This window comes from Nematolebias whitei, chromosome 7 (assembly GCF_014905685.2).
Source record: "Nematolebias whitei isolate Nwh7 chromosome 7, NemWhi1, whole genome shotgun sequence".
Classification (NCBI taxonomy): Eukaryota; Metazoa; Chordata; class Actinopteri; order Cyprinodontiformes; family Rivulidae; genus Nematolebias; species Nematolebias whitei.
In genome coordinates, this window is record NC_056504.1 from 31,744,328 (window position 1) to 31,757,646 (window position 13,319).

Here is a 13,319-nt window from a genome sequence, read left to right on the forward strand (position 1 = left end):
TATATATATATATATATATATATATATATATATATATATATATATATGTGTGTGTGTGTGTGTGTGTGTGTGTGTGTGTGTGTATACATACATATATGCACACAGACACACACAGTGGGAACTGGGACAAGAACTGGGAGGCTGGACTCGCAGTGTATGAGAGTTAATTCAACATTCTTCTCATGCTTCAGCTTTTATTGTCCTCCCTGATTCTTTTTTTTTCTTGTCTTCAGGGTGCTTGGGTCCCTCCAGAATTTCGAAGCGTTCTCAGAAGCTTTTCAGTGCCCAAAAGGAAGCCCGATGAACCCTGAGCAGAAGTGTCGTGTTTGGTAGACTACTGTTCATTTTTTTAACACGGGCAACTCAGATCAGAAGTCAAACTTTTTTTAACCAGGACGTGACATCTTTTTGACAGATTAGTCCAATCCATTTGGTGCAGAGTGATAGCACAAGCCTTCACGTATACAGAGATGTGCATGGAAATTGGAGGACATCCTTGAATGTCCTCTTTAAGTTTTGTGTGTTGTCATGAGTTCTTCTTTGGTGTGTCCCACAACAAACAGGTGGGAACATGAATGAAACGGCTGCATGGAAGAAATGAAAACCTTGTGGGAATGTTAAATCTGGCTTTAAATGTGTTTCCAGCCTTCGATTCACCAAGTTTTAAAAAAACCTCTTTCACAAGTCTTTCTGATTTATCTGCTCGCATTTGGCAGGAGCTGTTCTGCCGGGTTTGATATATATTTAAGACACTAAACCACTTCAGAAGGAAAACTAGAGAAATTGAACTCTTAAGAATAATAAATGAAAGCTGTTTCGCCTGAATTAGTCACACTCTGAGGGTTCGATTACTGCTACAGTACGTAAAAATAAATTACCTTAAGACTTCAAGACTGTTAAATCTTTTGCAGCGTTCAGCTGAAATTGACATTCATAGAGAGCCGTGTCTTGAAATATTCAACATTTACAGAGTTATGTCATGCGTTTCCCCCCCATTTCTTTACTTTTTGTTTTTGCAAGCGACTATAACAACACTAGTACTGCAGGAGTCTGAGTGATCATAATAATTCACTTGTTTTAGAGGGGTGGTGATCCGCAAATCTTTAGCTCGTGCAAAAATCCAGCAATTGCTTGAAGCAAAAATGTGTTTTTGCCAACTGAACTGATCATTTCTCCAAGATTTCACTTCAGATCATTGTGTTTTCGAAAGCTGCCATCTTTGTCATCCAAAGTAAACTAATTCAAAGTGGGCAGAGTAATGAAAATTACATCACATGGTCAGTTACATATACTTTCTTATGTCTGTAAAGGTTTAAAGTTTATTTTCTAGAAGAACTCATCTTTCTTTTCCTATACGAGCTCTTGTGGGGTGGAAACGCCAGTCTCTGCCAATTACATGCAACAAAGGCAAAGAGAACGCCACTCAAAGAGGCAAGAGATGAAGTGTTTTCCTTCTGATCCTGCCTTGATCAGTGTTCTGCGAGATGAAAGGATGAGCGCCGTAATCAATCCACGAGCCCGGGGGTAGAACCACTAAAGATTGTTGCCGGTAACGAGGCGGCCGGGGCCAGAACTGTTATTTTTGACTTATTCACAGGTAACGACAGGAGAATCAAAGCAGAGGACGCATCAGAAGAGATGCTGGCTGAACAGAGTGGCAGGCAAACACAGACAGCTGATTTGAATATTTACTGTCGCTTGTTAAATCTAGGATGCCTTGGTAAACTGAACTCGACTGTTAGGCCTCAACAGAGGCTGCTTAACTGAATGTGCATATAATCTGTCTTTTAGTCTTCAGCTGTTGACAAATACTGTTGTGAAATGCATGATGGGAGAGGTCCCACCAATGAGAATTTGGAAGCTGATATTGTGCTGCAGTCTTAAAAAATGTTTGACATTTGGGAAATTAACTCTTAAAAGACATCATGTTCGGTGAAGCTGTTAACTCTGGAGGGTTGCTCATACTTTACGTTCAGTAACAATCTGACGTTCTTTGCAAATTTAAAGAAATGTAACGAAACGCTCTGCTGTGGTTTAATTTCGCCACAACTCCCACAGGCAGAGTAGTTATTGGTGGTAGACGGCCACTGTGCAATCCAGATTTTTATGAATCTACAAGTGCTGATCATAAAATTAGAGTATCGTGAAAAAAGTTGATTTATTTCAGTAATTCCATTCAAAATGTGAAACTTGTATATTATATTCATTCATTATACACAATGATATATTTCAAATGTTTATTTCTTTTAATGTTGATGATTATAACTGGCAACTAATGAAAGACACAAATTCAGTATCTCAGAAAATTAGAATATTACTTAAGACCAATAAAAAAAGGATTTTTAGAAATGTTGGCCAACTGAAAATGAAATGTGTGATTGAACATGAAAAGTATGAGCATGTACAGCACTCAATACTTAGTTGATTTTCAAAGGAAATGCAAAATTTACTTTCATCAGAGAAGAAGACGCTTCTGACACTGTCTCTTGTTCAAGAGTGGCTTGACACAAGGAATGCGACGTCTGAAACCCATGTCTTGCATACGTCTGTGTGTGGTGGTTCTTGAAGTATTGACTCCAGCTGCAGTCCACGCTTTGTGAATCTCCCACACATTTTGGAATAGGTTTTGTTTCACAATCCTCTCCAGGGTGCGGTTATCCCTATTGCTTGTACACTTTTTTTCTACCACATCGTTTCCTTCCCTTCGCCTCTTTATTAATGTGCTTGGACACAGAGCTCTGTGAACAGCCAGCCTCTTTAGCAATGACCTTTTGTGTCTTGACGTCCTTGTGCAAGGTGTCTCTGGTCGTCTTTTGGACAACTGTCAAGTCAGCAGTCTTCCCCATGATTGTGTAGACTACAGAACTACACTGAGAGACCATTTAAAGACCTTTGCAAGTGGTTTGAGTTAATTAGCTGATTAGACTGTGGCACCAGGTCTCTTCAATATTGAACCTTTTCACAATGTTCTAATTTTCTGAGATACTGAATTTGGGGTTTTCATTAGTTGTCAGTTATAATCATCAACATTAAAAGAAATAAACATTTGAAATGTATCAGTCTGTGTGTAATGCATGAATATAATATACAAGTTTCACTTTCTGAATAGAATTACTGAAATAAATCAACTTTTTCATGCTATTCTAATTTTATGACCTGCACCTGTATTTGTTTGTGGAAAATGTTACAGTATAGTTTAGTTATGGATCCCAACTGCTTCATATTCAGGGTTTTGGTACAGATATGAAAATGTGCTGCAGGGTTTATGTCCTGCCACATAATGTTCATTCACTCAGTCAGTTCAAACAAATCCATCTGTCACGTAAAGTTGAGTCAAACTTTAGAAAAGATGAAAGTCAGGCATGATTATGGATTTAAATGCATCATGTTGGAAGGTGGCTGTAGACCACAGAAGACACAAAACAGGGAAGAAGAGGAAAAACGTCAACTAGATTTACTAAATTCAAGATAAAAATAGTGAGACTCAATGATTTTTCTAACTGTGCATCTGATAATAAATATCCTTTCACGTTTCTAATATTGAATATTTTCTTGAAGTCAAAACTTCAGTTTGTAAAACTGCAACAAAAAAAAAAACATTTCAGTCTTTTTACTTAAATCTTTTTTCCCCCCAGTTGTGAGAAATTTTGTAATGCAGCTCTGAAAAAGGTGTAACTTAACCAATGAAATAAACATTTTAGCTCATGCTGCAAGTCACCCAATCAAAATTAGGCCCAAAATAAAAGTGAGATGTTCTTTATGTGGCTATTTAAGAAAAAACAACAACAATCTGATGACCAAAAAAACAACCAAAAAAAAACAAGTCATAGTTGTACATTTGTCAAACTGTTATCCGTCACATCTGAGCAACAACATGAACACCAACGTACAGCTCAGACCTAATTAAATTGTTGAACCGAACAGAAATGTGAATCCCAAAGTATGAAGTATCCGGGCAGACTTCTTGTTGTTTCCCCTGCCTTTTGCTGATTATTTTTCCATTATCTAAGGCACCAGATGGTTTGTTAAACCATCTGACTTAAACTATAAAACGACATAGATCACAATCGCAACAGTCCCCTTGTTCAAAACATTCAGTGACTTGTAGGTCAATCACTTGCTTCCTTTAGTGTTGGAACAACTTAAATTATATATATATATATATATATATATATATATATATATATATATATATATATATAAAATTTAAAGTGATTAGTTGAAATTGTTCTATAAAAATGCATCATCCCTCAGAGCAAAACTGAAAAGCTGAAAAAAGCAATTACTGTATTTTTCACTGTATAAGTTGCACCTTTTTGCATAAATTTGCAAGTCCTGCGTTTTATACACCGAAGTGACTAGAATATATTTTTCCCCATATTTATAACAAATTTTTGTCTGAGATCTGATGATTTCATTCATTCTGACATGGAAAATATTGAACACTTCCATTTTCAGCCACTAGAGGGTGCTCGAGTAATATGGCAAGCCAAGTGTCTCATTAATAGGTAAAAGTGGCTATTAATGAGACACTTGGCTTGCCATACTAAGTCACCTTCATCTCGCTCCGGAATCCTGGAGCAAACGTCAAATCAGCTGCATTTTGCCGCGCCGCCCAGGTGAACTGCAGCTGATTTGACCATTAAAGGTGCATTTATTGAGTAAAAGTTAAACTGAGACACACCTTTGCTATAATTTCGAACAAACAAATAATAAAAACAAATAATTGTTTTTAAGTGTTAATCTTGTTAAATTATTGTTAAAGTTCTCCCGTGCACACTCCCGCTGCCATCAGCCATTTGGCAGCCAATCGATTTTTGGCACAACACCGGCCCGCATTTCCAGGTCGTCAGCGGTGACGCATAATAGATGCGATTTATACGGCAAAGCAATTTGTTTTATTTCCACTTTATTAGACATATTTGGACTGATGCAACTTGTACAGCGGTGCGACGTGTACGGCAGCAAGTACAGTAATGTGGCTGAATAGACAGCCGACAGCTTGTAGCATTTGACGATAAACAGCTATGGAGTTACTGTATGTAAACAGAATGTTACTAAAAAAAACAGGAAAGAAGTATAAGACCTGAAATGAGAGGAGGGTTGTTATTTGAAACAGTGAACAAGCCTTCAAGAGTTGATTCTTCTGAAGTCTGGTTAAAAAAGATGCTCTAAGAAGTCGTTTATTTGCAACATTAAAAGTTGGTGAACAGCTTCTTTTGAGGAAAAGACGGCACCGATTGCTGCTGAACAAGTTAGTAAGGCTCTTCTTTAACTTGGCAGCTCTGTAAAGTAACGGCATCCTTCAGATTAACTCTTTCTCTGGAAGCAAACACTAGCATTTCCCCAAGATGTCGGTTTATTTGTACAAAAACGCACACGTGTGACTGACGCAGTCCAGCTGGAGGCGAAACTATGACTCAACATCTTGTGTTTTTAAAGTTAGCTCGACCCCTGCACATTTTTCTGTCAACCATTTACTGAACACAAAGTTTATACAAATGGAATGTGTAACTGTTGGCTGTGCAGAAAACCTGGTGAAAAATAATTGCTCTTAGATTTCGCTTCACATTTACTTAAATAGTGAAACTGTGTCGTTTATGAAGCTAACTACCAAGTACAATTTTATTTTTTTTTTTGCTATTTAATTCTATGAACATGTTTCAGCTGTACACACATCAGAGTTTATTTATTTAAAGAAATTATTTATCAAGTAAAACAATTGCTTTGCAAGAATTCAGATGTTTCTATGAATGTTCCTGCTGCTATGTAATTATCTAGACTGCTATTTTTGTGACTCAGATCTGTAATTACTGCTATTAAAAGTGACTGTCTCAAACGGTGATCTCAAGACTCTGCTTGAAAAGTGTCATCTTTATTTTATACAATCAAATAAAACATAAAATATGTTCAGAAGGATGCTAAAAGACTGTGTGATTGTATTTTAATTTGACCATTATCTTTAATGCTTGTAATTTGATTTAGTTGAGGCGCTGGAATCATTTCATCGGTTTAAAATATGTCATTTGAGTTTTACAAATAATCATTCTGAGTAAAATGTGTTCAGAAAAAAACATTTTATTAATTAGACAAGGGCTTCATGGATTATATAGCACATGTTTTAATTTTCAAGATAGAAAGTGGGTTATTTAGGTGAAGGAACAGGCATAAGTGTTTTTAATTTATTGCTATTACAATTATTCACAAATAAAGCAAATAAAAAATAAAAACCTTAATCTAAAATCCGTCTCAGACATATGCAAAAACAAGCATGAGCTTTATAACCCACCTTTAACATGTATAACACAAAAAAAAAAACCATGATCAAGACGTTTAATTACTTTTAAATTATATTTAAAATAACCATTCATTATTTTCAACAGCAAAAACAGCGTTGGATTTGCCCTGTACATAAAACAGCAGCATAAACGCTGAGCTTTTGTTAAAAGAATTATTGTTTTTTAAATTGACTATAAATCACAGCAAACAATGGCATTTGTGATATTAGAACCTTACTAATAATTTATTATTATTATTTGAACATTTTAATTTCCACCTCTTTAATCTGGCCTTTTTATCCTCAGGCGCAGTTTAGACCAAACCGAAAGCTTCTTCATCAACGAGTACAAACGTCATCATTGCACTGCAAGAGATGCACAAAAAGTAAAATTAATAAATAAAATTTAAAAAGCAGCTTATTTACAGGATAACTGGTGAAAGCAAGACGTTTGTTATTTACTATCTGAGACACAAGGAGCCAATAAGGGAGTAAACAGCATCTTTGAATAGGGTCTTTATTCCTGAAAAGTAACGTGGACTTTCAGAGTATATAGTGTCATTCTGTAAAATAAGAGCTTCAGTTTTGTCTGAGCTTCAGCTTGTGATCTGCACTTTTCTCTGACGTATTAAGATCCGTCAGAGAAAACAAGGTCCATTCTGTTTGCGGGCGTCAGACAGACAGGTCATGGGGTCGTGTTGCAGCACAACTGACACGATGGCTCTGAGGGGTCTGTTTTTATAAAAGTGCAAATGGGACAGAGAACTGACTTCACATGCAACTTCGATTTAATTCAATTCAGTTTATTTCTGTAGCGCCAAGTCACAACAGAAGTCATCTCAGGGCACTGAATAGAAACAACACCATTTATCTGAGGAGCAGACTGCTCTGAGTTTAACTTCATCACAGACTCTCATCTTGAGCAAGCATGAAGGCGACAGTGGAAAAGAAAAACGCCCTCATGAGGAAGAAACATGTAGCAGAACCAGGCTCAGGACAAGCGGCCATCGGCTACATCTGCTCCCTAAACAGGTCTCTCTTGAAGATGAGTTCTCGTGGCTCAATGAGGCTACCTGTATAAATAAAAGGGTAAATGAAAAATTTAATATAAGATGGAGCTAGGTTTTTGAGGGCTTTGTAGGTTAGAAGTAATATTTTGAATTCAATTCTGAATTTGACTGATTATCATTTCAGGTCTCATTTAATGGTGCAACAGACACTGACATCACAGAACCCACGTCATTAAGGTGTCTCTCTTGAGTCTGTGTTTTTCTGTGAATATACAGGTATACAAAACTCAATTTTAAAGCTGACTTTTTACTTTTTTTTTATTTTTTTATTGTTTTTACATTTTTTATGTTCCCCATTTACTGTAATTTTCGTACTATAAAGGCGCACCATAAGGCGCAATATCAATGAACGGGTCTGTTTTCATACATAAGTACATTAAGTGAAACACAAAATGGTCAGATAAGTCAAACTTATTCAACTCATTCACAATAACCACATAAAAGTGGTTCGAGGTCAGTAAGTACAACCAGAATTCATACATAAGGCGCACCTGATTATAAGGCTCACTGTCGATTTTTGAGAAAATTAAAGGATTTTAAGTGCACCTTACAGTCTGAAAAATATGGGAGGTTTTATGACTAATAGTCATGTTTTGCCTGTATCAAGACTAGCAAGTGTTTCTGTTTTCATAAAACCTTTATTTATATATATAAATCTCACAGAGCTCCAGCTTACCCCTTTAAAATATGACATTTTGAGATCATTCTTGCCCTTGCTCTTTAGTAAGTAAGCAGATGGGATCTGGATAAGTCCACGATGCAATGTCAGTTTTACATTTTACAATTATTTACATACATTTTTAAGGTAACTTGCAAGAGTAAACAGCAGCGGCAGAGAGCTACAATGCACAAAACATCTCTGTTGCATTAACCGTAATGCAGAATAGTTCATTTAGGATGGCAGCAATCCACTTTGGTCTCGGCCGCAATCGGACTAGCCGTCAGTTCATTTCCCAAGTAAATTTGATTTGTTACTTGGTCCAAAAAATGTGATTAATTTGCTTAACTAAATAATCTCAGATAGTCTGGTTTCTTCCAGAGCAATAAAAAAAAATGCATGTAGACCTGAGACAAATGACCAGGACAATGTGTTGTTACCAAAACCTGGCTCTCAGGTGTGATTTAACACCGAAATAAACATTAATAGGAATAATTAAAAGATTATTCTAAAAAATAGTACATCTTTCATGATATCTGCATTGATTATCTGTATAGTGTGCTGTCAAAGTTACATAATAGTCTGTGTGAGAAGAAGCTATAGTTCAGAAATGTTGTTTGGGGACACACAGATGTTTTTCTGCTGTACTCTTAGGGATAAATGTGTACAATAACTTCTATTGTCTTCAAACACAGAGTTTATCTGTCAAATTTAAAAGGTTTCCAGAGCCTTTGTTTCAGATGTTGACAGACCATGAAGATAGCTAATAGGTGTGAAATTGTCTGAAGAGACTACTCTGCTGCATGTGTGTCTGCTGACGTCAATCAAAATCAGTTTGAGGGAAAAACTGTCAACTTTAGTGCTGCTTTCTTTAACACAAACACAGAATAACACGTGATCTCCATTCTGTTAACTGTGCTGCTTAAAGTAATTCAGTGCAAAGTAATGTGAGGAGAGAGGTCTTACCACCGGTTTCTGTCCCGCTGTCACTGAGGCCGAGACGCCGAGAGCCTTGGAAATGTCCTCTAGAGGTAAAAAATCTCCTGGGGAGTCTTGGATAAAGTGTAGCAACACCTTTTCTCCACCTTTATGGAAGAAAAAAAAAAGAGACAACCTTTCAGGTTGATTTGAGAAAGCAACACGTCAAGGAAGAAAAAAATAAGTCAAGCTGCAACTCGGAATTATTTTAAACTACATTTTATTTATTGTTGTTGAGATTTGCAGCTTAGCACCAGCAGGTATTAACGGAAAATATATATATACAAATAAGGAAAATGGCACATTAAGTAGGTCAGATATGCATAATACAAGATGGGTTTTTTTGTGCAAAATATTACCGTTACAGGAATAAACTATTTAAAGGTGTGAAGACCCCAAGTAAGAAGGTGGGTTACTGGTGAGTGAAACGTCTGCAAAAATCACTTTTAATGAAGGAACAACTGAAAATAGAGGAGAGCCACCAGACAGAATGACCTGTAATCTACCTCCTCCTCCCAAAATATCAGAAAATATAGTTACAGCACGTTAACTCAATAAGTCTGAGTGGTGAGATTTAACAGTGAGCAGTTGTGATCACAATTCAACAATATGATGCAACACTGCCCTCTAGAGGACACGCAGGCAAATTGCGCACGCACTTTTTCTACGTTTAAACAACTGGGGACACATTTTCTGCATCAATGCACAACTTTAATTAAAATATTTGAAAAATAATAATAATTGTGTTTGATTTTTTTTAAAACTATATCTGCAATTGTAGGTCACATTAATGAAAGTGGACCTCACTAAAGAGTCCCCTTGTGATTGTACCTTTTGCCACGATGAGCAACCCTCCACACTGGAGCAGATCTCCAGAGAAGTTTCCGTGAATTCCTGCAGCGCTCGCCTGAAAGCAGCAGAGACGACAACCAGTTAGAGACAATGAGTGTGTCAATACATATGCTCTTTTATACAAAAAAGCATGTCACATAGGCAAAACAGGCTGAAACTGATTTATTTGTCTGCAATGAACGTTTCTACCTGAGAAGCTATATCTCGTACTTTCTTCCCCAGTGCAGCAGGAATCACACTTAATGCTGTGTACCTGAAATAAAATAAAATCTGCTTTTTATTTTTATTTGAGACCACCAAAAATCAAGAAATCTTTTGGAAACTCATTCCAGTCGGCAAATACCCGTTAAGAGTTTACAACCAATGTTTAAACTATTTTAAAAGGCTGAACAAGAATACAAACTAAAAAACAGAGATGTAAACTGAACCAAGTCATTTTCTAGAGCTGATTAATTAAACAACTGTTGAAGCTCTAAACGAAATAAAACAAACTGATATTCTCGAATGCAACTCAAACTGCTTCTTTAAACCAGCTTCTTTAGCGAGTAATGTAAACTTAGATTCACCTTTTGAAACCCAAATCCTTGTAACACTTCTTTTGTTCATCCACATAAATAGCTGTAAAAAGAAACAGAAATTTACACAACAGGAGTGGCTGGAGGAACTATGGATTCAATAAGCATGTTTGAATCCTTCTGGTTAATCAATAAGCTTTTGTTACAAAACAGCCCGTCAAGGTTCACAATAAGAGCTGCAGGTGAAGGTGGAAGTTGTAAAATATATTGATTTTTGTTGTTTTTCTGAAATGAGGTGTGAAAATTGGAGGTAAATTTGAACTTTGGTCATATTTAGGATGCATCAATTCAATAGCATGGAAGAAAATGTATTTAGTGTAACCAACAAAATTGCAAAAAATTATTTAGGCATTATTTTATACAGCTGGATAGATAATGCTTTTTAAAATGTATGAAAAAAACAAACAGGAAACAGAAATATGGAGTCTTTTTGGAGCAAATAAGCTTTAGCAGACCTGAAATTATTCAAGACAGAAGAGGCACTGTCCAATCTGCCCTGGTGATTTAAAAGTTTCATGACAATATTTATTATACTTAACCATCACATTTGCATTAGGTGAAATAAAGGTGCTTACATCCTTTTAAAAAACCTCCTTCTTTAAACTCCTGCAGCCCAACCTCCTCTGGTCCAACTCCCACCAGCGAGACCCCTTTGGCCCTGAGGTCGGGCTCCAGTTTGCTGATCTCTGATGCCATCCATCGACACACCTGACAGCCAAACCTGCGCAGGAAGAACACCACCACCGGCTGATCCTGCCACAGAGACTGGAGCTCCACATTCTGGAAGACAGTGAGCACAAATTATTAATGATTATATTTAAAAAAAAAATTTAAATCTCACAACGAATGAGTGATACACAAGGAATGGGTGATGCATGAGCTTTAAACAAATTTGTGTAACATCATGAGCCATAAATTCCAACTGTGACCTGATTTATGGCCATGTGGGACTTATCAGGTTACCACAACAGATAATTTAGTCAGAAGTTTGGTTTGTACTGGGAAATAACAGCAGGTTTAATCATAACACGAGCCTTTACAGCACGACTGTCTAACAATAGTGCGTTATCACTAAACAAGTCATTTAAATAATAAAAGCTGAAACAAATACATTCGACGTGAACAAATCCCTTAGTTTCAGATGAACCTGAACGCCACCTTACCTCTCCGCCTTCAGTGCTCTTCAGCAAATTCAATCCAACCTTAGCCAGGTCCACTTTAGCCATTCTTCTTCTTCTTCTTCTTCTTGATGAGTTTAATGGCGGTTGGCAAAAAACTGTAGGTGTGCATTACCGCCACCACTGGTATGGAGTGTAGTTCATCATGGGCTAATTCTATGTGTATGTGTTAGTAAACTATATATATCTCAAATTCTATTAATCAACTTTGTTTTCTTAAAATATCTAATTATAATTTGTATATGTTTGCTCTCCAAGTTGTGTTGTAGTGCATCTATTATATTAAGTTTTTCTTTTATCTTTTCAAACTGTCTCTTCATAAACCTTCGTTCTGCTGCATATTTCTGACATTCCAGTATCACATGTTGAATAGTTTCATCTTGTCCACAGTGCTCACATTTTCCTGTATTGTGTTTCTTTATTTGAAATAATGAATAATTCAGTCCCGTATGTCCAAATCTCAATCTTGTTATTAATCTTTCTTCCTTTCTGCTCCTTCTTCCAGTTCTTGTTTCTCCTACAGTCTTTTTGATCCTATAAAACCATCTTCCTTTTTTTTCTTCATCCCATCTTTTCTGCCATTCTTTCTTCAGTTTTTGTTTGATGATACTTTTTACCTCTGATTTGCTTATATTTACTGTAAAGTCAATGTTATTCTGAGTTGCCTTCTTTGCCATCTTATCTGCCATCTCGTTTCCTTCAATCCCAATGTGCGCTGGTACCCATAAAAATGTCACTGTTAAACCCATCCTTTGTGTTCTGAATAATGTGTGGTATATTTCTAATAAAATGTCTGGCCTACTGTCTGAATGATTGTGCTTTAAACTGAGTAATGTGGAACTTGAATCTGAACAGATTATTGTTTTTAATGGTTTTACTTCCTCCACCCACTGCACTGCTAATAACACTGCTAACATCTCTCCTGCATATACGGATAAGTCGTTGGTGATTCGTTTTCCTATTTTTATTTGAAATTCCGGTACTATGAAAGCTATTCCTATTTTTTCATTTGTTTTTGATGCATCTGTATATATTTGAATGTACTGGTAATAATTGTTTATATAAGTCTGTACTGTGTGTGAATCTATGATGTATGTCCTGTCCTTTTTCCTTTCCATTAGTGTCATGTCGACTGTTGCTGTTGGTAATATCCAGGGTGGTAAAACTGATAGTGGTAAATGTGGACTTATTTCTAAATTATGTATTTGAACTTCTTCTGTTTTCTTTCTTATGATCCATCCAAAACTTCTTGTTTGTTTTTTCTCTTTCTCCCAGCATGGGATTAGTGTATCGAGTGTTGGATGATCCGGGTTATTGCTTTGTAAGTTTATCCAGTAATTTATTGCTAGTTGTGTTCTTCTTAGATCTAAAGGCATCTCTCCCATTTCTACTTCTAGTGCTGTTGTTGGTGTAGTTTTGAATGCTCCTGTGCAGATTCTTAATGCCTGATGTTGTATTGTATCTAATTTTTCCAGATGAGTTTTTGCTGCTGATCCATAAATGATGCTTCCATAATCAATGTTTGATCTGATTAATCCGGTGTATATTTGTTTTAAAGCTCCTCTATCTGCTCCCCAGTCACTGCCAGCCAAACATCTCATAATGTTTAATATTTTTTTACATTTATCGATAATTTTCTGTATATGTATCTTCCATATTATTTTTTCATCAAACCATACTCCTAAAAACTTTACACTTTTTACTTGTTCTAATTCTTGATTATATAATTTT

The 13,319-nt window shown here is 36.2% G+C and overlaps 3 protein-coding genes across 7 annotated transcripts in view; 1 reads left to right on the forward strand and 2 right to left on the reverse strand.

Annotated features, from left to right (window-relative positions):
* mmel1 (membrane metallo-endopeptidase-like 1) overlaps nt 1–359 on the forward strand; it is a 19,151-nt gene extending 18,792 nt beyond the window's left edge. For all 5 annotated transcript variants that reach the window (XM_037678746.1, XM_037678748.1, XM_037678747.1 and 2 more), the window contains one exon: nt 234–359. In XM_037678746.1, coding sequence (XP_037534674.1) covers nt 234–333 — 100 coding nt within the window. In that variant the 3' untranslated portion in view covers nt 334–359. The remainder of the gene's footprint in view (nt 1–233) is intronic.
* LOC119411820 (E3 ubiquitin-protein ligase TRIM62) overlaps nt 1–13,319 on the reverse strand; it is a gene marked incomplete at its 5' end in the record, with an annotated part of 294,497 nt that overhangs the window by 127,130 nt on the left and 154,048 nt on the right.
* On the reverse strand, nt 6,563–11,636 carry prxl2b (peroxiredoxin like 2B). The gene is made up of 7 exons (XM_037678762.1): nt 11,574–11,636; nt 10,986–11,190; nt 10,402–10,453; nt 10,025–10,088; nt 9,815–9,890; nt 8,972–9,090; nt 6,563–6,643 (listed from the first exon to the last, which is right to left on the reverse strand). Exons 1-7 carry the CDS (start codon nt 11,634–11,636, stop codon nt 6,617–6,619), a joined length of 606 nt encoding a protein of 201 aa, XP_037534690.1. The 3' UTR covers nt 6,563–6,616.

Bases quoted from the DNA above. Each gene is read 5' to 3' on its own strand.
- prxl2b (XM_037678762.1), bottom strand. From the start codon at position 11,636: ATGGCTAAAGTGGACCTGGCTAAGGTTGGATTGAATTTGCTGAAGAGC. The intron at 10,089-10,401 runs GTGAATCTAAGT...ATTTTATTTCAG, and splicing joins AAGGATTTGGGTTTCAAAAG to GTACACAGCATTAAGTGTGA. The intron at 9,891-10,024 runs GTAGAAACGTTC...TGCTGCTTTCAG, and splicing joins TACGAGATATAGCTTCTCAG to GCGAGCGCTGCAGGAATTCA.